Genomic DNA, 23,085 nt, shown 5'->3' on the forward strand with positions numbered 1-23,085 from the left:
GGAACAGTGGGTTAACTGCCTGTTCAGGGGCAGAACGACAGATTTGTACCTTGTCAGCTCGGGGGTTTGAACTCGCAACCTTCCGGTTACTAGTCCAACGCTCTAACCACTATGAGGGGTGGCCAGTCCTCTTCTGGCTGTGCCGGGTGGAGATTATAACAGAACATAGCCAAGATGTTCAAATGTTCATAAATGACCAGCATGGTCAAATAATAATAATCACAGTAGTTGTCAAGGGTGCAGCAAGTCAGCACTTCAGGAGTAAATGTCAGTTGGCTTTTCATAGCCGATCATTAAGAGACATATTGAATCATGTAGTAACTTGGTGACAGCTTTGCACACTCTTGGCATTCTCTCAACCAGCTTCACCTGGAATGCTTTCCAACAGTCTGTAAGGAGTTCCCACATATGCTGAGCACTTGTTGGCTGTTTTTATTTCACTCTGCTGTCCAACTCATCCCAAACCGTCTCAATTGAGTTGAGGTCAGTGATTGTGGAGGCCAGGTCATCTGATGCATAACTCCAACACTCTCCTTCTTGGTCAAAGCCCTTACACAGCCTTGTGTATGCGAAGTGTGTTTTGGGTCATTGTCCTGTTGAAAAACAAATGATAATCCCACTAAGCGCAAACCAGATGGGATGGTGTATCACTGCAGAATGCTTTGGTAGCCATGCTGGTTAAGTCTGCCTTGAATTATAAATAAACCACAGACAGTGTCACCAGCAAAGCAGCCCCACACCATCAGACCTCCTCCTCCATGCGTCATGGTGGGAACCACACATGCGGAGATCATCCATTCATCTACTCTGCATCTCACAACGACACGGCGGTTGGAACTAAAGGACAGATTTCCACCGGTGTAATGTCCATTGCTCGTGTTTCTTGGCACAAGCAAGTCTCTTCTTCTTATTGGTGTCCTTTAAATCAAATCAAACTTTATATGTCACATGCGCCTAATACAACAAGTGTAGACCTTACCGTGAAAGGCTTACTTACAAGCCCTTAACCAACAGTGCAGTTCAAGAAGAGTTAAGAAAATATTTACCAAATAAACTAAAGTAAATAGGTTAGTTGAGGTAATTTGTACATGTAGGTAGGGGTGAAGTGACTATGCATAGATAATAATCAGCGAGTAGCAGCAGTGTATAAAACAAATGGAGGGAAGGGCGGGGGGTCAATGTAATAGTCCGGTGGCCATTTGATTAGTATTGGTTTCTTTGCAGCAATTTGATCATGAAGGCCTGATTCACGTTGTCTCCTCTGAACAGTTGATGTTGAGATGTGTATGTTACTTGAACTCTGAAGCATTTATTTGGGCTGCAATTTCTGAGGCTGGTAACTCTCATGAACTTATCCTCTGCAGCAGAGGTAACTCTGGGTCTTCCTTTCCTGTGGCGGTCCTCATGAGAGCCAGTTTCATGATAGCGCTTGATGGTTTTTGCAACTGCACCTAAAGAAATGTAAAAGTTCTTGACATTTTATGGATTGACTGACCTTCATGTTTTAAAGTAATGATGGACTGTTGTTTCTCTTTGCTTATTTGAGCTGTTTTTCCATAATATGGACTTGGTCTTTTACCAAATAGGGCTATCTTCTGTATACCACCCCTACCTTGTCACAAAACAAATGATTGGCTCAAATCCATTAAGAAGGAAAGAAATTCTACAAATTAACTTGTAAAAAGGTACACCTGTTAATTGAAATACATTCCAGATGACTACTTCATGAAGCTGGTTGAGAGAATGTCAAGAGTGTGCAAAGCTGTCATCAAGGCAAAGGGTGTCTACTTTGAAGAATCTCAAATATAAAATATATTTAGATTTGTTTAACACTTTTTTGGTTACGACATGATTCCATATGTGTTATTTCATTGTTTTGATGTCTTCACTATTATTCTACAATGTAGAAAATAGTAAACATAAAGAAAAACCCTTGAATGAGTAGGTGTGTCCAAACTTTTGACCGGTACTGTATATATATTTTGATATACATACGAAAACCAATAAAATGTTTTCCAAAAATGTAATAAGCAAATCTCACAAATGTGACATAAGAATAGGACTGCAATATCAAATGAAAATGTTATTATTAGTAATCTTATTAGCATAAAACATTACACTATCGTAAGTTCTACAAGTTATGAGGTTTGAAAATGAATCAATAAATAAATACCACCACAATTCAACATTCTTTCTCCATTGAAACATAATTTATTATTGTATCATACACATTTACATCCAGTGATAAGAATCTGTGCACAGACACTTAATGCAGCACTAAATCGCAAAGGCAGGCATGTAGGAGACCAAGGTTCTTTAACATTTTTAACAACACCTTGTTTCACATGTTATTTTTACAAGGGGACAAAGACCATCCCCGCACCAACAAACAAAAACAACAACAACCAACCCAGGTTTTGGTACAGTATATACAGAGATGACTTTTGCCCAGTAAGTAAAAGCTGTCATGGGGTGTACCCTGAAAAACCATGTGATTATGTTTGCTTTGAATGATTTCACCCATGTAGTGTAATTACTACTGTACGAGACTGACAACTTTGGGTGACTACGTTAAGAGGTGACAGTATCAAGTATAGTACAGTTCAAATATTTCAGTTGCACTTCAGTTTCATGGCATATACATAAAACCCTCAAAATGCATATATGAGCATTATAACACCTGGCATGAACCCTGGCATGAACTTTCATCAGTACTCATATGCAATTTTCCTTATTTACAAAGAATATAGTCATCGTGATAAATAACATTACGACCTTCCAAGACAGGTCTAGAATATGAGTGGTAATGAATGCTTATGCCAGCTGCACAGAGACTTTACGTAATTATTTTGATTGCCTCATTTACACTGAAAATGTCAAAGATTTTACTGAGTTACAGTTAATATATGGAAATCAGTTAATTTAAATAAATGCATTAGGCCCTAATCTAAGGATTTCACATGACTTGGGATACAGATATGTATTTGTTGGTCACAGATACCTTAAAAAAAGGTTGGGGCATGGATCAGAAAAACAGTCAGTATTTGGTGTGATCACCATTTGCCTCATGCAGTGTGCCACATCTCCTTCGCATAGAGTTGATCAGGCTGTTGATTGTGGCCTGTGGAATGTTGTCCCACACATCTTCAATGGCTGTGCGAAGTTGCTGGATATTGGCGGGAAATGGAACACACTGTCGTACATGTCGATCCAGAGCGTCCCAAACATGTTCAATGGGTGACATGTCTGGTGAGTATGTGCAGGCCATGGAAGAACGTTGACACTTTGAGCTTCCAGGAATTGTGTATAGATTCTTGCGACATGTGGATGTGCGTTATCATGCTGAAACATGAGGTTATGGCGGCGGATGAATGGCACGATAATGGGCCTCAGGATCTCGTCACGCTATCTCTTTGCATTCAAATTGCCATTGATAAAATTCAATTGTGTTGGTTGTTTGAGAGCATATGAGTGCCCATACTATAACCCCACCGCCATCATTGGGCACTCTGTTCACAATGTTGACATCAGCAAACCGCTCGCACACACGGTGCCATCTGCCCGGTACAGTTGAACCCGGGATTCATCCGTGAAGAGTAGACTTCACCAGCGTGCCAGTGGCCATTGAAGGTGAACATGTGCCCACTGAAGTCAGTTACGATGCCAAACTGCACTCAGGTCAAGACGATGAGCTTCATCGAGACGGTTTCTGACAGCTTGTGCATAAATTATTTGGTTGTGCAAACCCACAGTTTCATCAGCTGTCCGAGTGGCTGGTCTCAGACGATCCCGCAGGTGAAGAAGCCAGATGTCAACAGGGATGTAAACAAATTTGTGGACAAAATTTGAGAGAAATTAGCTTTTTGTGCATTTGGAACATTTCTGGGATGTTTTATTTCAGCTCATGAAACCAACACTTTACATGTTGCGTTTATATTTTTATTCAGTATATAAGTGTCTAAACTGAAGCGTAACTGAGATTTGTGACTTCACACCTCTATGAAGTGCATCATGTCGGATGGTTAACGTGGTGATGCGAATCTGCAAACAACCCCAGATGCACAGATTTGATTATGTTGAATGGGTAATTATTGTATCATTAGATAGCAATTCATTACATGTCATTGTTTTCATTATAGCTTTGCAAAATATAATGGATTTTTTGGGGCCCTTGACGTCACATCTCTGTCAAAAGCCCTCAATGTGTCCCTTATCCAAAACTGAGTGGTAGGACCTGAGTAGAACCATTGTTTTAAGGCTCTCTTAAAAGAAACAGGTTAATAGAAACAATGCAACAAAGCAATGTCCTCTATCACTCTCTTTCACTATCAATCTCACTGTTACTATAAATCTTGCTGTTCTTCTCCCTCATAATATGAAATTCAAATACTGAGATATAAGAATGACAAACCCACCCTGAACAGTTTCTCTCCCTGCTACCACCCAGTGTATACTCAGGATAATCGATTGAGCTCTGTCTCACTCAGAGTGTGGTTATCCTACATTGGCAAAAATCATGACAGTGGTAGTGGTTGAAGATTCAAATGAGAGAGAAATGTTTTTGAATAACATTTTGGTGGCAGGCTCTCTCTCAAGTCACTGTGGTGCCTATATACAAACCAGTAATGACACATTTGAGCTGAGAATGGACAAGGGCTGCTTGCCTAGCTTCCTTCTCCTTCATTGCCTCTTTCTTCCACTCCAGCGTCCCTCCTTCACCACCCTCTTGCATGTGCTCCGTCCTCCTGGGACCCAGAGTCGGAGTGTGGGATGCCCCCAGAGCTGTTGGCAGGGGCCCGGCCCATCATTTCCTGGCCCCACTCACGGTGGCTGGACTCCTGGAGGCCCCGGCCAGTGGTCTCAATGGGCAGAGCACAGGAGGCGATGGCAGCCAGCAGGCAGCAGATGCTGTACACTGACAGAGTCAGGTACACAGAAGACTCCAACATCACCTGCAGAACAGGGGGAGGAATGAAAACCGTATCACCAGCCTAGGTAGGATAACTCTCTATGTGATGGTGTGAATGTCTTTCAGTACACATTATGTACAAATATTCTTTATATATTGGTTGTGGTAACCTTTTTTTCAATTTTACCTGTGCAACGAAGGGTGTGATGAGGGCTCCCACTCTAGCCATTCCACTACTAGTGCCCAGACCTAATGCTCTGGTTGCTGTTGGATATACCTGAGGAGTCAGGAGAACACCATGGGAATACATAATTTATTAACATTCAGAACAGACACTTCATGCTGTTTACGCAAAAGGGAATGTCAAGTTTTACGCATTATTTTTATTTACAGTATAATTTACTTTGTACCATATTGACACTGTAATACTTATTAGAAACCAATGGAGAAGAAGAGTACGAACCAAATAACTATCCCTTCATTTAGTCACAAATCTATCAAAGAAATGAATCTGAACAGAAACCTGACGTCTGCGATTTAGTATAATCTTTGTTTTTAAAGTAAGAGCTGGCATTCTATTGAGTCGATAATGTAGCCACATGGTACATGAGGTTGTATTGCCTATGACCTCACCTCAGGGGTGTAGACATAAGCAGCCTGGAAACCTCCTGCGATGAAGGCCCTGGCGATGAATATCAATACTGTCAGCCAGGTCCTGAAGCACAGACAACAACAACAATGTTAATAACAACAACAACAACACTGTTATTGTGTTGTCAGTTGCGGATCCACCACAGTGCTATGTTTGTCATAGAGTAGTGCATTGCGAATCCTAAAAGTAATAACTTTGTAATTTTGTATCGGATGGTCTTACCTCCCTACACAAGCGTAGAGTGGCACAAGGCAGAGAGAGAAGACGAAGAAGCACAGTGCCATGGTCTTTCTCCTTCCCAGCCGATCGATGGCCCACAGAGTCACCAGCAAGCCTGCCCAACATTATACATCAACCAATCTATTCAGATATTCTACTAGTCTTTTTAATCAATAAGAACAATTTACAACCTACTTTATTTCACAGTACCCTGCTCCCCATGCAATTGTGTTTAACAGTATTATGACTATTAGTATACCTGGGAATTCAGACAGAGTGGTCCACAGCAGATCCTTGTAGTCGTCTGAGGTCAGGTATTTACACTCCAGGCTACACCTGGGCTCCCTCTTACTACCTTTTGACTCTAGAGTGAGACATAACACAAGAAACAAGTGATGCACACTTAGCAGTGCTCACTGCAACCCTCCAGAATCACAAGGTCCTGAAATGACCTTGAGACTTAAAGGTTAATGTAACCTGCGGCCAATTGGAGTTACTCTTGGTTAAAGCGTTACAAAAATATCAATTTTTAGTTGAATAAGATGGTTTGGGCTCAGCAGGTTAATACTATCCTTAAGAGTGTTTGTGTGAGTGTTACTGATGATGTCAGAGGAGAAGGAGCAGTAACTCACCCCCACAGGCGCCCCCCTCCTGGAAGAGCTCAGTGGTGAGCAGGACCAGGCCATAGTAGGCAAATGCATTAGAGAACCTTAAGAGATAAAACAGTCAATCTAAGGATTCCCATGAGGAAAACTGGGATAATTAAAGATGCAACTCTTTATGTTAAATAAAGGTTACATTAAAAAAATGTATGAAGATGTTCAATCAAAGTATGTAAGAGTTTAAATTAGTCATCAGATGTGATCTACTAACTTTTAATTACCTGTATCTAGAAATTAGGAAATGTAAAGTAATGTATTTACCAAATAAACCACAGCAGAATTGTGGTCCAGCGAAAATGCGGTGAGAAAAGATCCTGGAACTTCCCACGGTCCTCCTAATTGACAAACAGTCAAGAAACACAATATGACAGATAAACAACTGAAACAAGCCAAACTACTTTAGTACGCCCTGTACGTATTCCATACAATATATCTCAATGTGCTGGGCTGTACCTGTCTGGCAGCAATTAGTTTTCCCAGGGGCATGGGGACTCCGTTCTCCTTGGCGATGCGCTTCAGGGTAGTCAGAGCTTTCTCCTGGTTCCCTGTCAACACGTCATAGCGTGCACTCTCTGGCAGCCACTGTTTCCAAAACCAAAGGGTCAGTCGTTTAATAGTGTAAAATAAATTAATTCAAGTGAATTGGTAGTAGCTGTTACTGTCATACCAGTGGTGGAAAAAGTACCCAATTTCATAAAGATACCTTAGTAGAAAATGACTCACGTAAAAGTGAAAGTAACCCAGTAAAATACTACTTGAGTAAAAGTATTTGGTTTTAAAGTATCAAAAGTAAATGTAATTGCAAAAATATACTTAAGTATCAAAACTAAAAGTACAAATAATTTTCAAATCCCTTATATTAAGCAAACCAGATGGCGCCATATTATAGTTTTTTTAATTTACAGAAAGCCAGGGGGAACACTCCAACACTCGGACATCATTTACAGAAAGCCAGGGGGAACACTCCAACACTCGGACATCATTTACAGAAAGCCAGGGGGAACACTCCAACACTCAGACATAATTTACAAACAAAGCATGTGTGAATCCGCCAGATCAAAGGCAGTAGGGATGACCAAATCAAATCAAATCAAATTTTATTTGTCACATACACATGGTTAGCAGATGTTAATGCGAATGTAGCGAAATGCTTGTGCTTCTAGTTTCGACAATGCAGTAATAACCAACAAGTAATCTAACTAACAATTCCAAAACTACTGTCTTATATACAGTGTAAGGGGATAAAGAATATGTACATAAGGATATATGAATGAGTGATGGTACAGAGGAGCATAGGCAAGATACAGTAGATGGTATCGAGTACAGTATATACATATGAGATGAGTATGTAAACAAAGTGGCATAGTTAAAGTGGCTAGTGATACATGTATTACATGAGGATGCAGTCGATGATATAGAGTACAGTATATACGTATGCATATGAGATGAATAATGTAGGGTAAGTAACATTATATAAGGTAGCATTGTTTAAAGTGGCTAGTGATATATTTACATCATTTCCCATCAATTCCCATTATTAAAGTGGCTGGAGTTGAGTCAGTGTCAGTGTCAGTGTGTTGGCAGCAGCCACTCAATGTTAGTGGTGGCTGTTTAACAGTCTGATGGCCTTGAGATAGAAGCTGTTTTTCAGTCTCTCGGTCCCAGCTTTGATGCACCTGTACTAACCTCGCCTTCTGGATGATAGCGGGGTGAACAGGCAGTGGCTCGGGTGGTTGATGTCCTTGATGATCTTTATGGCCTTCCTGTAACATCGGGTGGTGTAGGTGTCCTGGAGGGCAGGTAGTTTGCCCCCGGTGATGCGTTGTGCAGACCTCACTACCCTCTGGAGAGCCTTACGGTTGTGGGCGGAGCAGTTGCCGTACCAGCCCGCCAGGATGCTCTCGATTGTGCATCTGTAGAAGTTTGTGAGTGCTTTTGGTGACAAGCCGAATTTCTTCAGCCTCCTGATGTTGAAGAGGCGCTGCTGCGCCTTCTTCACGATGCTGTCTGTGTGAGTGGACCAATTCAGTTTGTCTGTGATGTGTATGCCGAGGAACTTAAAACTTGCTACCCTCTCCACTACTGTTCCATCGATGTGGATAGGTGGGTGTTCCCTCTGCTGTTTCCTGAAGTCCACAATCATCTCCTTAGTTTTGTTGACGTTGAGTGTGAGGTTATTTTCCTGACACCACACTCCGAGGGCCCTCACCTCCTCCCTGTAGGCCGTCTCGTCGTTGTTGGTAATCAAGCCTACCACTGTTGTGTCGTCCGCAAACTTGATGATTGAGTTGGAGGCGTGCGTGGCTACGCAGTCGTGGGTGAACAGGGAGTACAGGAGAGGGCTCAGAACGCACCCTTGTGGGGCCCCAGTGTTGAGGATCAGACGGGGGGAGATGTTGTTGCCTACCCTCACCACCTGGGGGCGGCCCGTTAGGAAGTCCAGTACCCAGTTGCACAGGGCGGGGTCGAGACCCAGGGTCTCGAGCTTGATGACGAGCTTGGAGGGTACTATGGTGTTGAATGCCGAGCTGTAGTCGATGAACAGCATTCTCACATACGTATTCCTCTTGTCCAGATGGGTTAGGGCAGTGTGCAGTGTGGTTGAGATTGCATCGTCTGTGGACCTATTTGGGCGGTAAGCAAATTGGAGTGGGTCTAGGGTGTCAGGTAGGGTGGAGGTGATATGGTCCTTGACTAGTCTCTCAAAGCACTTCATGATGACGGAAGTGAGTGCTACGGGGCGGTAGTCGTTTAGCTCAGTTACCTTAGCTATCTTGGGAACAGGAACAATGGTGGTCCTCTTGAAGCATGTGGGAACAGCAGACTGGTATAGGGATTGATTGAATATGTCCGTAAACACACCGGCCAGCTGGTCTGCGCATGCTCTGAGGGCGCGGCTGGGGATGCCGTCTGGGCCTGCAGCCTTGCGAGGGTTAACACGTTTAAATGTCTTACTCACCTCGGCTGCAGTGAAGGAGAGTCTGCATGTTTTCGTTGCAGGCCGTGTCAGTGGCACTGTATTGTCCTCAAAGCGGGCAAAAAAGTTATTTAGTCTGCCTGGGAGCAAGACATCCTGGTCCGTGACTGGGCTGGATTTCTTCTTGTAGTCCGTGATTGACTGTAGACCCTGCCACATGCCTCTTGTGTCTGAGCCGTTGAATTCAGATTCTACTTTGTCTCTGTACTGACTCTTAGCTTGTTTGATAGCCTTGCGGAGGGAATAGCTGCACTGTTTGTATTCGGTCATGTTACCAGTCACCTTGCCCTGATTAAAAGCAGTGGTTCGCGCTTTCAGTTTCACGCGAATGCTGCCATCAATCCACGGTTTCTGGTTAGGGAATGTATTAATCTTTGCTATGGGAACGACATCTTCAACGCACGTTCTAATGAACTCGCACACCGAATCAGCGTATTCGTCAATATTGTTATCTGACGCAGTACGAAACATATCCCAGTCCACGTGATGGAAGCAGTCTTGGAGTGTGGAGTCAGCTTGGTCGGACCAGCGTTGGACAGACCTCAGCGTGGGAGCCTCTTGTTTTAGTTTCTGTCTGTAGGCAGGGATCAACAAAATGGAGTCGTGGTCAGCTTTTCCGAAAGGAGGGCGGGGCAAGGCCTTATATGCGTCGCGGAAGTTAGAGTAACAATGATCCAAGGTTTTTCCACCCCTGGTTGCGCAATCGATATGCTGATAAAATTTAGGGAGTCTTGTTTTCAGATTAGCCTTGTTAAAATCCCCAGCTACAATGAATGCAGCCTCCGGATAAATGGATTCCAGTTTGCAAAGAGTCAAATAAAGTTTGTTCAGAGCCATCGATGTGTCTGCATGGGGGGGATATATACGGCTGTGATTATAATCGAAGAGAATTCTCTTGGTAGATAATGCGGTCTACATTTGATTGTGAGGAATTCTAAATCAGGTGAACAGAAGGATTTGAGTTCCTGTATGTTTCTTTCGTCACACCATGTCTCGTTAGCCATAAGGCATACGCCCCCGCCCCTCTTCTTACCAGAAAGATGTTTGTTTCTGTCGGCGCAATGCGTGGAGAAACCCGCTGGCTGCACCGCCTCGGATAGTAGCGTCTCTCCAGTGAGCCATGTTTCCGTGAAGCAAAGAACGTTACAGTCTCTGATGTCCCTCTGGAATGCTACCCTTGCTCGGATTTCATCAACCTTGTTGTCAAGAGACTGGACATGGGCGAGAAGAATGCTAGGGAGTGGTGCACGATGTGCCCGTCTCCGGAGTCTGACCAGAAGACCGCCTCGTTTCCCTCTTTTTCGGAGTCGTTTTTTTGGGTCGCTGCATAGGATCCATTCTGTTGTCACGGTTGAAAGGCAGAACACAGGATCCGCGTCGCGAAAAACATATTCTTGGTCGTACTGATGGTGAGTTGACGCTGATCTTATATTCAGTAGTTCTTCTCGACTGTATGTAATGAAACCTAAGATGACCTGGGGTACTAATGTAAGAAATAACACGTAAAAAAACAAAACACTGCATAGTTTCCTAGGAACGCGAAGCGAGGCGATGTGATGTTCTCTTGATAAGTGCTTGAATTGGACCATTTTACAGTCCTGCTAAGCATTCAAAATATAACTTTTAAGTACTTTTGGGTGTTAGGGAAAATGTATGGAGTAAATAGTAGATTATTTTCTTTAAGAATGTAGTGAAGTAACAGTTGTCAAAAATAATAGAGTAATGTACAGATACCCCAAAAACTACTTAAATAGTACTTTAAAGTATTTTTACATAAATACTTTACACTACTGCATACTCACAAAAGAGAGGATAGCAAAGATGAAGAGCGGAATGGTGGAGAGGCCGAGCAGCCAGCGCCAGCCCAGAGTGGGCATCACCAGGATGGCCAGCAGCACCTCAAACACAGTGCCCAGCGCCCAGAATATCTGCAGGGGCACAGCAATAGGAACAGCAAATGGTTGGCATGATGAGTTCCCTGGCACATTGAAGCAGCTTCATTGATCCAGGTCAGTGGAGATCTATCCTGCTCCTGAAAGGCCAACAAGGTGGCATCAAGAGGATCACTCACAAACAAGTGGATCAATTTGTACCTCACAGACCTGCTAATGTCTCAAATCAATGACAAACTTGACAGAGTTAAAAGTGGGCCTCACAGGACAACTGCACAGTTGGACAGAGAGATAGAAGCACAGGAGAGAGGAGTTGAGTTGGACAGGCCACAGACTAGAGTGTAACTCTTACTAAGTGTTAGAAAAGGATAAGTCATACCTCGATTAGCAAGATGCAGGTGGCTCTGGACCTCATGGGGAGAAACTCTGCATACAGTGTCACCCTGAAGGGAGAAGGACATGTGACTATTATGCTACTTCTATGAACTATTATTGTGTGTCATTAATATAGAGTCAATCTGTAGCCCACTTATAACTGGGTAGATAACATAACCCAATCCTTTACTGTGTCTTACTACAGTATACTGTAGCTATTGCTATAATGCCAACAGTAAGGGATACGTACGACTGTGGGGCTCCTCCGATGCCGAATCCCACCAGGGCACGGAGGAAGAGGATCCAGCCATAGACGGGGGCAAAGGCGCTCAGTACACCGTAGAACATGGTCCACGCCACACTCATCTTCAGACCCTGTGTACACACACACCCACCCACAACTGTGAGCTCTGACACAGACAGCAAAATACCCTAACTATCTCTACCACATATCACACTGTCATGGATATCCTATTCCCCATCTCTGCCCAAGACGTTGATATAAAACTGATGTCTCCTGAAAGCCTGTCAAAGCACATACAGTGGGGCAAAAAAAGTATTTAGTCAGCCACCAATTGTGCAAGTTCTCCCACTTAAAAAGATGAGAGAGGCCTGTCATTTTCATCATAGGTACACTTCAACTATGACAGACAAAATGAGGGAAAAAAATCCAGAAAATCACATTGTAGGAGTTTTAATGAATTTATTTGCAAATTATGGCACCTCTGATGCGTCTATCTCAACCACAAAAGGTAGAGTAGGATCTGGGTGTTTTAGTAAGGGGGCGGGGTGAAACACCCCTTGAGGAGATGAAAGGCCTTGTCAGCTGCTGGAGACCAAACCAACCTACTAGGCCCACCCTTGAGGAGGGAGGTGAGAGGGGCAGCGACGGCGCTGAAGTTCCTGATGAAGCGGCGGTAAAAGTTGTCAAACCTCAAAAACCGTTGTAACCCCTTGATGGTGGTTGGGACTGGCCATGACCTTACCGCATCTACCTTCTTGTCCTCCATTCTCACTCCCTGCGGGATGATTTGGTAGCCCAAGAAGGAGACAGCCCTCTGGTGGAATTGGCACTTCTCCGCCTTGGCGAACAGGTGGTTAGCCAAGACGCATTCCAGGACTGCTCAAACGTGAGTGATGTGATCCTCCAGGTTGGTCGAGAAGATCAGGATGTCATCGATGTACACAACCACCTGATGTCTGAGCATGTCCCTGAACACCTCATTGACGAATGCCTGGAACACTTACGGAGCAGTGGCTAAGCCAAAGGGCATAACCAAGTACCCTTAGTGACCAGACATTGTGTGGAAGGCATTCCGCTCATCCCCCTCCCAGATGCGAATGAGTTTGGTGAAGAACCTGGCCCCGCAGAGCTGCTCGATGACTGATGGCACCAGCGGGAGAGGTTACAGATACGTTGTGGTGATGCCATTGAGTCCATAATAATCTAAACAAGGGCGTAATCCTCCCTCCTTGGCCACAAAGAAAAAACCAGCCGACGCAGGGGACGTTGACCTGCGGATGAAACCCTGTTGGAGCGCATCTTGAATGTAGTTCTCCATGGCCTGGGTCTCAGCCACTGACAGAGGGTAAATGTGTCTGCGCGGAGGTGTAGCCCTGGAAAACAGGTGAATGGCACAGTCTCAGGGGCGATGAGGAGGGAGACAGGTAGCATTAGTCTTGGAGAATACCTCCCTTAGATCCTGATATTCCTCCGGGATGTTGGGCTGGAGGGCAACCAGACTCTCAATCAACATGGAACCAAAGGGGACAGGAAAGCAGGTCTTCCGGCATTCAGGTGACCAGTCGGTGATTCTTATCCTCAACCATGAGATGGTAGTGTTATGGCGCTGAAGCCAAAGTAGGCCGAGGAACGGGTGTGAACGGGTGTACTGGTGATGAAGAAGGGGATGTTTTCCTGGTGATTGGGCTTCACGGTGAGGGTGAGTGGTTGGGTGATGTGTGTGATGGTTCCGGATCCTAGAGGCCGACAGTCAAGACCTTGAACCGGAAAAGGAGAGGAGAGCAGGTAGGTAGTAATATTGAGAGAGCAGGCAAGGGTCTGATCCATAAAGTTCCCCACGGCGCCTAAAGCTGTAGACACAGGACATGAGGGACAGTCAGCCAGAGTAATGGTATTAAAAAGAGTCTAACAGGAAGAGCAGTAGATGGAATACTCACTCCTGTTCCAGGGGATGTAATGTCACGTAACAGTCCCTCTGCTCTCGTGGATCCCAGATTCTGAAGTAACGGACACCGCTGGCGCTTGTGCCCTCCCTGGCCACAGTACAGAACCCCAGCCCGTTGTTCCGCCGCGGGAAGGTGTGTAATCCCTACCTCCATGGGTTCAGGCTCTGATCCCGAACACTCGCCGAAAGAGGGAGAGAACTGGGATACTCTACCTCTAACCCTATTACAGGGGCTGAGTCACTGGCTTACTGGTGCTCTTCCATGCCATCCCTAGGAGGGGTGCGTCACTTGAGTGGGTTGAGACACTGACGTGGTCTTCCTGTATGGGTTGGCGCCCACCCTTGTGTTGTGCCGTGGAGGAGATCTTTGTGGGCTATACTCGGCCTTGTCTCAGGATGGTAAGTTGGTGGTTGAAGATATCCCTCTAGTGGTGTGGGGGCTGTGCTTTGGTAAAGTGGGTGGGGTTATATCCTGCCTGTTTGGCCCTGTCCTGGGGTATCGTCTCAGCCTCCAGTATTTATGCTGCAGTAGTTTATGTGTCGGGGGGCTAGGGTCAGTCTGTAATATCTGGAGTATTTCTCTTGTCTTATCCGGTGTCCTGTGTGAATTTAAGTATGCTCTCTCTAATTCTTTCTTTCTCTCTCTCTGAGGACTTGAGCCCTAGGACCATGCTTCAGGACTACCTGGCCTGATGACTCCTTGCTGTCCCCAGTCAACCTGGCCATGTTGCTGCTCCAGTTTCAACTGTTCTGCCTGCGGCTATGGAACCCTGACCGTTCACCGGACGTGCTACCTGTCCCAGACCTGCTGTTTTCAACTCTCTAGAGACAGCAGGAGCGGTAGGGATACTCTTAATGATCGCCTATGAAAAGCCAAATGATAATTACTCCTGAGGTGCTGACCTGTTGCACCCTCGACAACTACTGTGATTATTATTATTTGACCATGCTGGTCATTTATGAACATTTGAACATCTTGGACATGTTCTGTTATAATCTCCACCCAGCACAGCCAGAAGAGGACTGACCATCCCTCATAGCCTGGTTCCTCTCTAGGTTCTTCCTAGGTTCTGGCCTCTCTAGGGAGTTTTTCCTAGCCACCGTGCTTCTACACCTGCATTGCTTGCTGTTTGGGGTTTTAGGCTGGGTTTCTGTATAGCACTTTGAGATATCAGCTGATCTAAGAAGGGCTATATAAATAAATTTGATTTGATTTGAAGTGATGTAGATGCCAACGCTCCCGGAGGAGGTTATCCAGACGGATGGCCATCGCAATGGCTGTGTCCAGGGTGAGGTTGTCATCTCAGCAGGCCAGTTCCGTTTGGACCTCCTCACGCAGACCTCTTCTAAATAACGTGCTGAGCGCCGGCTCATTCCATCCACTGGAAGCTGCTACTGTCCAGAAGGTAAGCGCATACTCAGCAGCCGTCTGATACCCCCGCTGGAGCTGAAGCAGACGCTCACCTCCCTCTCTGCCCTCCGCAGGATGATCAAAAATGAATTTAAACAGAGCCATGAACCCCTCATACGACTCAAGCTCCTCCTCTCCTCTCATCAACCCTGTTATGGTCAACCATGTGACTTTATTTGGAACTTAAAAGGCACTGCTATCCCCATAGCTTAAGACTGCTATCTTAGTTGACCTTTGTAATTTATTCATATTTTTGCCTCTTTGCAAAAATAATATGCACATATTATACTGAGTCTACACACACCCACTCACATACAATCATCATATACGCTGCTGCTACTCTGTTTATGATATATCCTGATGCCAAGTCACCCTACCCCTATATATATATCGATCCAATATCCCTGCACATTGTAAATATGGTGCTGGAACTGACCCTGTATATAGTATGTTTACTTACTTTATCGTGTTCTTCTTATTTCTATAACTTGTGCGTTTTTGTTGTACCTTGTTATTTTTCCATTACATTGTTATTGAAAACTGCATTGTTTGGGTTAGAGCTGGCAAAAAAAGCATTTCACTCTACTTGTGCATGTGACATTAAAACTTAAATTATTATAGTTTCTTTTTTAACCTATTTTTTATCAAGTTGAACATGTGCTTTTTTAAGACAGAATGTCAAAATTTAGGTGAAATCAAACGTTTTTTGGGGACTAAGTTACACTTTTAAAAAGGCACCGAATAAGTGGAATGACCCAACTGCTGTGAAATGCCAATTAGAACTCGATATAGACCTCCACCACAATAAACCCAGCCGTTGAACTCACTGTTTTTCTGCCATACTTATCGGATATGTTCCCCCAAATGGAAGAGCTGATCATCATTCCAATGAACACCGCCTGGAGTTAAAAAAACAGAGGAAATGGATATCACATAGGTAGAGGCCTTGTCAGTAATGACATGTGACAGTGTAAGACTGCATTAACATCAACAGCTACTGCTATTACACTCATCACTACCACTACTAGTCCATACAATCAGCACCACCTTCTCAACAACTCATTGTTATTATTGATTAATGTACTGCATTGTTGAGGGAGCTAGCACATAAGCATAGCACTGCACCTTTTATACCTGTTGTAAACTGTGTATGTGACGAAAACATTTCATTTGATTTTAACTACCGTTAGCCCACCAATCCAGTCATCATTTAGTGTTACTGGTAATCAATGTAAGAATGAGACCGGCATTACCGAGGTGAGTAGCGCCACCCACAGGCTTGGAAGCCTCCATTCACAGTGAAGCTGTGGTGCCAGGATGCTTAGAATCATCATCTCCATAGCATCAGCCATCTGAACAAACAGTGGCCATAAGGACCGGTGGGACAGGAAACAATGAAGACACAGTGAATTGCGCTCATATACATTATACTCACGTGTACAGGTTTGAAATACAGCACATACACAACATGTTATGAAACTGTTATGTTTTACTCTCAGACTGTCACGTTCTGACCTTTATTTCCTTTGTTTTGTATTTATTTAGTATGGTCAGGGCATGAGTTGGGTGGGCAGTCTAGGTTTGTTTTTCTAGGTTTTGAGTATTTCTATGTTTCGGCATAGTATGGTTCTCAATCAGAGGCAGGTGTCATTAGTTGTCTCTGATTGAGAATCATACTTAGGTAGCCTGGGTTTCACTGCGAAAAGAGGAATGGACATGGGAGGATGGTTTGGACGGCAAGAATATGGACTATACTACTTGGGAGGAAATAGACAGGTGGGCGGTCGACCCAGGGAGAGTGCCGGAGCCCGCCTGGGATTCGATGGAGCAGTGCGCGGAAGGTTACAGGAGAATGAGGTTGGCGAAGCATGCACGGCGGCGCGGACGGAAGCCCGCGAGTCAGCCCCAAAAATGTATTGGGGGGGGCACAGGGGGAGTGTGGCAGAGTCAGGAGTCAGACCTGAGCCAAATCCCCCCGTTTATCGTGAGGAGCCAAGAAGGAGCTCAGAACCAGAGCTGGTGTTGGAGGTGAGCGAAGCAGAGACTATGAAGGAGTTAATGGGGAAATTGGAGGAGAGAGATATGAGGGTGTTGCTGGTTTGGTGCATGAGGCACGACATTCGCCCGACGGAGCGTGTCAGGGATTTAATGGCACCTGGGTCAGCTCTCCATACTCAACCTGAGGTGCGTGCTAGGGGTCTGGTGAAGACTGTGCCAGCCTCACGCACCAGGCCTCCTGTGCATCTCCCTAGCCTTGCACGTCCTGTGCCATCTCAGCACTACAGTGCTCCTAGCAGTGCTAACCGTGGTGGGCGTGGTGCTGGTCAGGCACCGTGTTATGCGGTGGTTCGCACGGTGTCCCCAGTACGCGTGCTTAGCCCGGTGCGCTACATCCCAGCTTCCCACATCTGCCGAGCTAGGGTGAAGATCCAGCCAGGGCGGTTGGTGCCAACCCTGCTCTCAAGATCTCCAGTACGCCTTCACGGTCCGGTCCATCCAGTGCCACCTCCACACATCAGCCCTCCGGTGGCAGCTCCCCGCACCAGGCTTCCTGTGCGTGTCCTCGGCCCAGTATCACCAGTGCCAGCACCACGCATCAGGCCTACAGTGCGTCCCGCCTGTCCAGCGCTGCCGGGGCCTTCCTCCTCTCCAGCGCTGCCGGAGTCTCCCGCCTCTCCGGCGCCGCTAGAGCCTTCCTCCTCTCCAGCGCAGCCGGAGTCTCCCGCCTGTTCGACGCTACCAGAGCTCCCGCCCCTCAGCCCAGAGGCGCCAGAGCCCCTCAGCCCAGAGGCGCCAGAGCCCCTCAGCCCAGAGGCTCCAGAGCCCCTCATCCCAGAGGCGACAGAGCCCCTCTGTCCCGAGCAGCTGCACCTCTGTCCCGAGCTGCCCCTCTGTCCAGTGGGGTCATTGAGAGGGGTTGCCATGGTTAGAGAGCCACGGAGGCGGACAATGAGGCGGACTAAGACAATGGTGAAGTGGGGTCTGCGTCCCGCGCCAGAGCCGCCACTGCGGACAGACGCCCACCCAGACCCTCCCCTATAGGTCAAGGTTTTGCGGCCGGAGTCCGCACCTTTGGGGGGGGGTACTGTCACGTTCTGACCTTTATTTCCTTTGTTTTGTATTAATTTAGTATGGTCAGGGCGTGAGTTGGGTGGGCAGTCTAGGTTTGTTTTTCTAGGTTTTGGGTATTTCTATGTTTCGGCCTAGTATGATTCTCAATCAGAGGCAGGTGTCATTAGTTGTCTCTGATTGAGAATCATACTTAGGTAGCCTGGGTTTCACTGTGTGTTTGGGGGTGATTGTTCCTTTCTCTGTGTTTGCACCAGATAGGACTGTTTAGGTTGTCGCACATTTATTGTTTTGTTAGTTATTTCATGTCTAGTTCCTTTATTAAAGAACATGAATAACCACCACGCTGCATTTTGGTCCGCTTCTCCTTCACCACAGGAAAACCCTTACAAAGACTGTCTTAAGCATGGCTGCTCACCCAGGACAGACCAGTGAGGATGGAGAGTTTCCACTGGAACTTCCCAAAACCAATGGCCTCCACAGCATCCTCCACCATGAAAGTGTCTGAGGAGAATAAGAGGTTTAACCAATTAACAATACATTTTATACCAACTCAAGTAGGAAATTACATAAGATACAGATGATGAGTTGCAAGTATGGATTGCAAGTTACTATGATAAATGTGTACGCAATGAGTAACTGTAGTCAATCTCATTAAAGAGAAAGGCCATTATAAGATCCCAGTGGTCCCCTGAGTGGGTAGGTGGAAGGAGAGAGGGGGAAGTTATAATCTCTACCAGCACAGCCAGAAGAGGACTGGCCACCCCTCATAGCCTGGTTCCTCTCTAGGTTTCTTCCTAGGTTTTGGCCTTTCTAGGAAGTTCTTCCTAGCCACCGTGCTTCTACACCTGCATTGCTTGCTGTTTGGGGTTTTAGGCTGGGTTTCTGTACAGCACTTTGAAATATCAGCTGATGTAAGAAGGGCTATATAAATAAATCTGATTTGATTTGGAAGACAATTTTATGCATATGGAAGTTATTTTGAATTTGGATGGGACAGTCAGAGTGATGGCTAAGGAGGGACCCAGTCATACCATCAGTTGGGTTGGCAAACTCCCGGGGTACTAGTGCGCCATCGTGAAGTGCCACAGACTCCATGTAAGCCTGCCTCCCATCGATCTGGACTTCCTGGTCTCTCCCCAAGCAGTCATCCTCAGAGCGTGTGCTCTCACCCGTGCGACGGAACTTGACCACGCTGCAATAGAGAAAGCCAGGAAGATCAACTTGGATCAGTTTGCCAGCCTACTGTAAAGAAGTTTGTGCCAACACAGATGAATGCAGTTGAGAATGAGAGGCTGTTGCCTAGGTGATATGAGCTGTTCCTCCCAGGCAAACAGAGGTAAGTTATGCACTGCTGTTCACAACTGACAAACTTGTGTGCCATCTAATAATTGTGTGTAGACCACAAATAGATTTGATGTTAAGAAAAATAAAATTCTCAAATTTAGACAATACCTTAAACACCTGTATGTTATCTGTACATCAAGCTTATAAACTCCACATTTTGTAAGATGACAGACTGCTGATAGAGGGTGGAACACTGTAAAAGGAACATGGAGGCAGCCCAGTGATGTCTTAATCACAGTGATTACTACACAGATTTGCCAAGGGCAGAAGAAATACAGCTGATCGCCCAGTGAGGAGCCTAGAAATCAACATGCCTTGCTTACTGTGGTTCTGTTTCTTTCAGTTCTGTACAGAACAATCCCACATTTATCCCATATAGACTTGGAGAAGGGCATTGCTCAATGGACAGATTCTGTAAACCGTTGTGTTGATGGCGTTACACTTTCTGCAAGAAAGTTGCAATGAGGCCTAATTGCCTCAACCATCATAATAGCATAAAATCTATGGATCCTGTTTGGAAATATTATTTTGAGGTTCAAACTGGGGAGAAAGACAGTTTGCTGCCACAGTCACATTGCACAATTTCAGTTCTACAATTTTTAGGTAGTAACTGGGCCTACTGCCAAGTCACTGCTTTACTGGCATAGGAACAATTGTAAAGAGAATGTTGTGCCTTTTTTTATTACACATAAAAAGGAGAGTCTCAATAGAAACATAGTTGGAAATTGATGGTGATAGCCAGGTGTGGACAACTCTGGTCGACCAGCTTCAGTGAAAAGGGTGTATTTTTGTCAATAAACATAAATGAACGTAATAGATTTTCATGCGCAATAGATACAATTGTAGTATGAATATTCTAAAACCATTCCAAATCATGGTTATATTTGCTGCTACTAAATAATTAGTAATAGGCTGACACATACATCTGTTACCTACAGTATGCCTACAGTAATTGTTAGGCTAAATGTGTGGCCATTGCTAGCATAAATATTTGTAATAAAATGAAAATAGGCTATATGTTGTGTAACATATTAGATGTTAACCACCCCATTCTAACAAATTGGTGCAACTCATGCATGACCAAAACAAAGGCATGACGAATGATGTTGGCAAGGCAGTAGCTGCATATACAGTAGGCAATGATGTGAATGAACCCCCTGTGAAATATGCACACTGTCACTACCAGTAAAAAATAAATACAAATACTAGCCGACATTGTTGTAGCACCCATATGAGCATTTGGGTCAGGGTTACTGTTTACCGGTCATTGATGCTTTGCTTTCAAACAAAACGCCCGTCAGTTCCTCGACATGCCACATTGTATTCTTGTAGAGTACTCTGACTAGCACAAAATAGGAATACAATGTTGCACATATTATTATGTCAAGAGATCATTGTCACCCAACAGCTGCAATTCAAGCAATCACGAAAGAAAAGCTGTGGGCGAAGGGTCGGTTTAACAAAATGACCCAGTTACGATCAAATGAGAAATTAATAAGTTTTTGTGTATATACACTCACGGGAGTTGTCTTAACTGGAACAAATCATCGTCCATTTTGGTGGTGTTTATTGGGTTCCACAGTGAAATGTCTCATTGCCATTACATCGTTATCATAGCAAGTCAAGATTTCAGCACCACAAGCTTGCGGAGAGCCACCCGTTCTGGTTCTCAGCGGAGAGCCAATGAGGGACCGGATATTCAGAATTATGTATATCATTGGATATTCACTATTTCAGCTTCCTGTGTCGTGTCACAAGCAGTGTGCCAGCCAAAACGTACTGTGAAGTGATGGCGGCAGGGTCACTCGTGTGGGCCAGGAACAATGACGTATAGAAACCGTAGACAGCTGACACTTTATGTCTTGGCCAATAAGAGCCTTTAAGCCACCGGGGCGGAATTATCATACTCATCCTTTCGGGTCTTTGATTAATAATGGCAATGAATCACGGAAAAACAATATAGGCCGAACACATTAAAATAGCCAACCTGTCAACAACGCCACAATTTGCGAAATAGGGATACAGCCAGCACCAATGCAAGCCTGGGATGTGGGATGAAATTTCATATTTAAGTATCAAAATTATTTGGGGAGAACATTTACTTTTTGGTCTATTTTGAAAAACATGCTGCTCAAGACAACTTGTGGTACTATGTAACCATAGCAACGCATGTAAGCAAATGTCAGGGTATGCTAGCTAGTTTACAAAACGATAGACCATTGTTGATGTTATTAAGCATGGATTAAATGGTGATACATGTGAACAATTTAACTGTTGTTCGTATAGATGTTCTAATTGTCATTTCACAACTGTTGAACAAATATTGAGCTTTGACAATGAATGTAGTTAACGTTAGCTGCCAGCCTAGTAAATTGGGCGTTCACTCACTGCTTATCAATGACGTAGCGAAAAACGGAGCAATCAAGAGTGTGCTACGAAATGAATGTTAAAACGTAGTTTTCTCTGACCTTGGTCATTATAAATGACATATAATTAATAATTACATTGTTCTCTACAATATTATAACCTTAATATACTTGTACTTGACAGTGTTGATGAAATAAGAACTAGTACAATAAGAACTGTTGGAGGACCAACATGCATCTTTTTTTGAGAAAATAAAGAAAACAAAGGTTTCATAATGTATTTTTTTGCTAAGTACTTTCTGAATTTCAAAGTAATCCGAGAAGTAGTCATCTAGTTTTTCAAAAGTATCTGTAATTTGCACGCCGTTTGGTAAGACGCAGACCCGGAGGGGAGCGCGAGACTGAGGAGACCCTGTCTGTCCTTCTGAGTTTTGAAGTAGAGTGTTTGCTTCCGAAACAGGACCCGCCAAGCCAGCCGCGCTTCTTAACACCCGCCTGCTTAACCCGGAAGCTAGCTGCACCAATGTGTCGGAGGAAACACCGTTCAACTGATGACTGAAGTCAGCCTGCAGGCGCCAGGCCCACCACAATGAGTCGCTAGAGCGCGATGAGCCAAGCAAAGCCCCCTCGGCCAAACCCTCCCCTAACCCAGACGACGCTGGGCCGATTGTGCGCCGCCCATGGTACTCACGGTCACATCCGGCATTGACACAGCCTGGGTTCGATCCCAGGCTGTAGTGATGCCGCAACACTGCCTTAGACCACTGCGCCACTCAGGAGGCCCCACATGCAACTTTTTTCAATATTAAATTGAATGTTATTGAGAAAATAAACGTTTCATAATGTATTTTTTTGCTAATGTCCTTTCTGAATTTCAAAGTAATCTGAGAAGAAATCATCTAGTTTTTCAAAAATATCTGTATTTTCAGTTTACATGTAATCAATTACACCACAACCCTGTTTGTGGTTGACTCCTAAGAGTATGGGGCTACTTTGATTTGCAAACTATGTCAAGGT

General features: G+C 44.8%; 1 protein-coding gene across 1 annotated transcript; it reads right to left on the minus strand.

The window, feature by feature from the left end:
• Window positions 1-3,850: 3,850 nt before the first annotated feature.
• On the minus strand, window positions 3,851-21,427 carry LOC112248541 (synaptic vesicle 2-related protein-like). Its single transcript, XM_024417667.2, has 16 exons — window positions 21,223-21,427; window positions 19,390-19,550; window positions 18,774-18,859; window positions 16,540-16,638; window positions 16,114-16,185; window positions 11,937-12,061; window positions 11,691-11,754; window positions 11,222-11,347; window positions 6,896-7,024; window positions 6,704-6,777; window positions 6,413-6,489; window positions 6,040-6,144; window positions 5,784-5,895; window positions 5,543-5,624; window positions 5,097-5,186; window positions 3,851-4,952 (listed from the first exon to the last, which is right to left on the minus strand). Exons 1-16 carry the CDS (start codon window positions 21,255-21,257, stop codon window positions 4,716-4,718), a joined length of 1,674 nt encoding a protein of 557 aa, XP_024273435.1. The 5' UTR covers window positions 21,258-21,427; the 3' UTR covers window positions 3,851-4,715.
• Window positions 21,428-23,085: the final 1,658 nt, after the last annotated feature.

This window comes from Oncorhynchus tshawytscha, linkage group LG04 (genome assembly GCF_018296145.1).
Source record: "Oncorhynchus tshawytscha isolate Ot180627B linkage group LG04, Otsh_v2.0, whole genome shotgun sequence".
In the NCBI taxonomy this organism is placed as follows: Eukaryota; Metazoa; Chordata; class Actinopteri; order Salmoniformes; family Salmonidae; genus Oncorhynchus; species Oncorhynchus tshawytscha.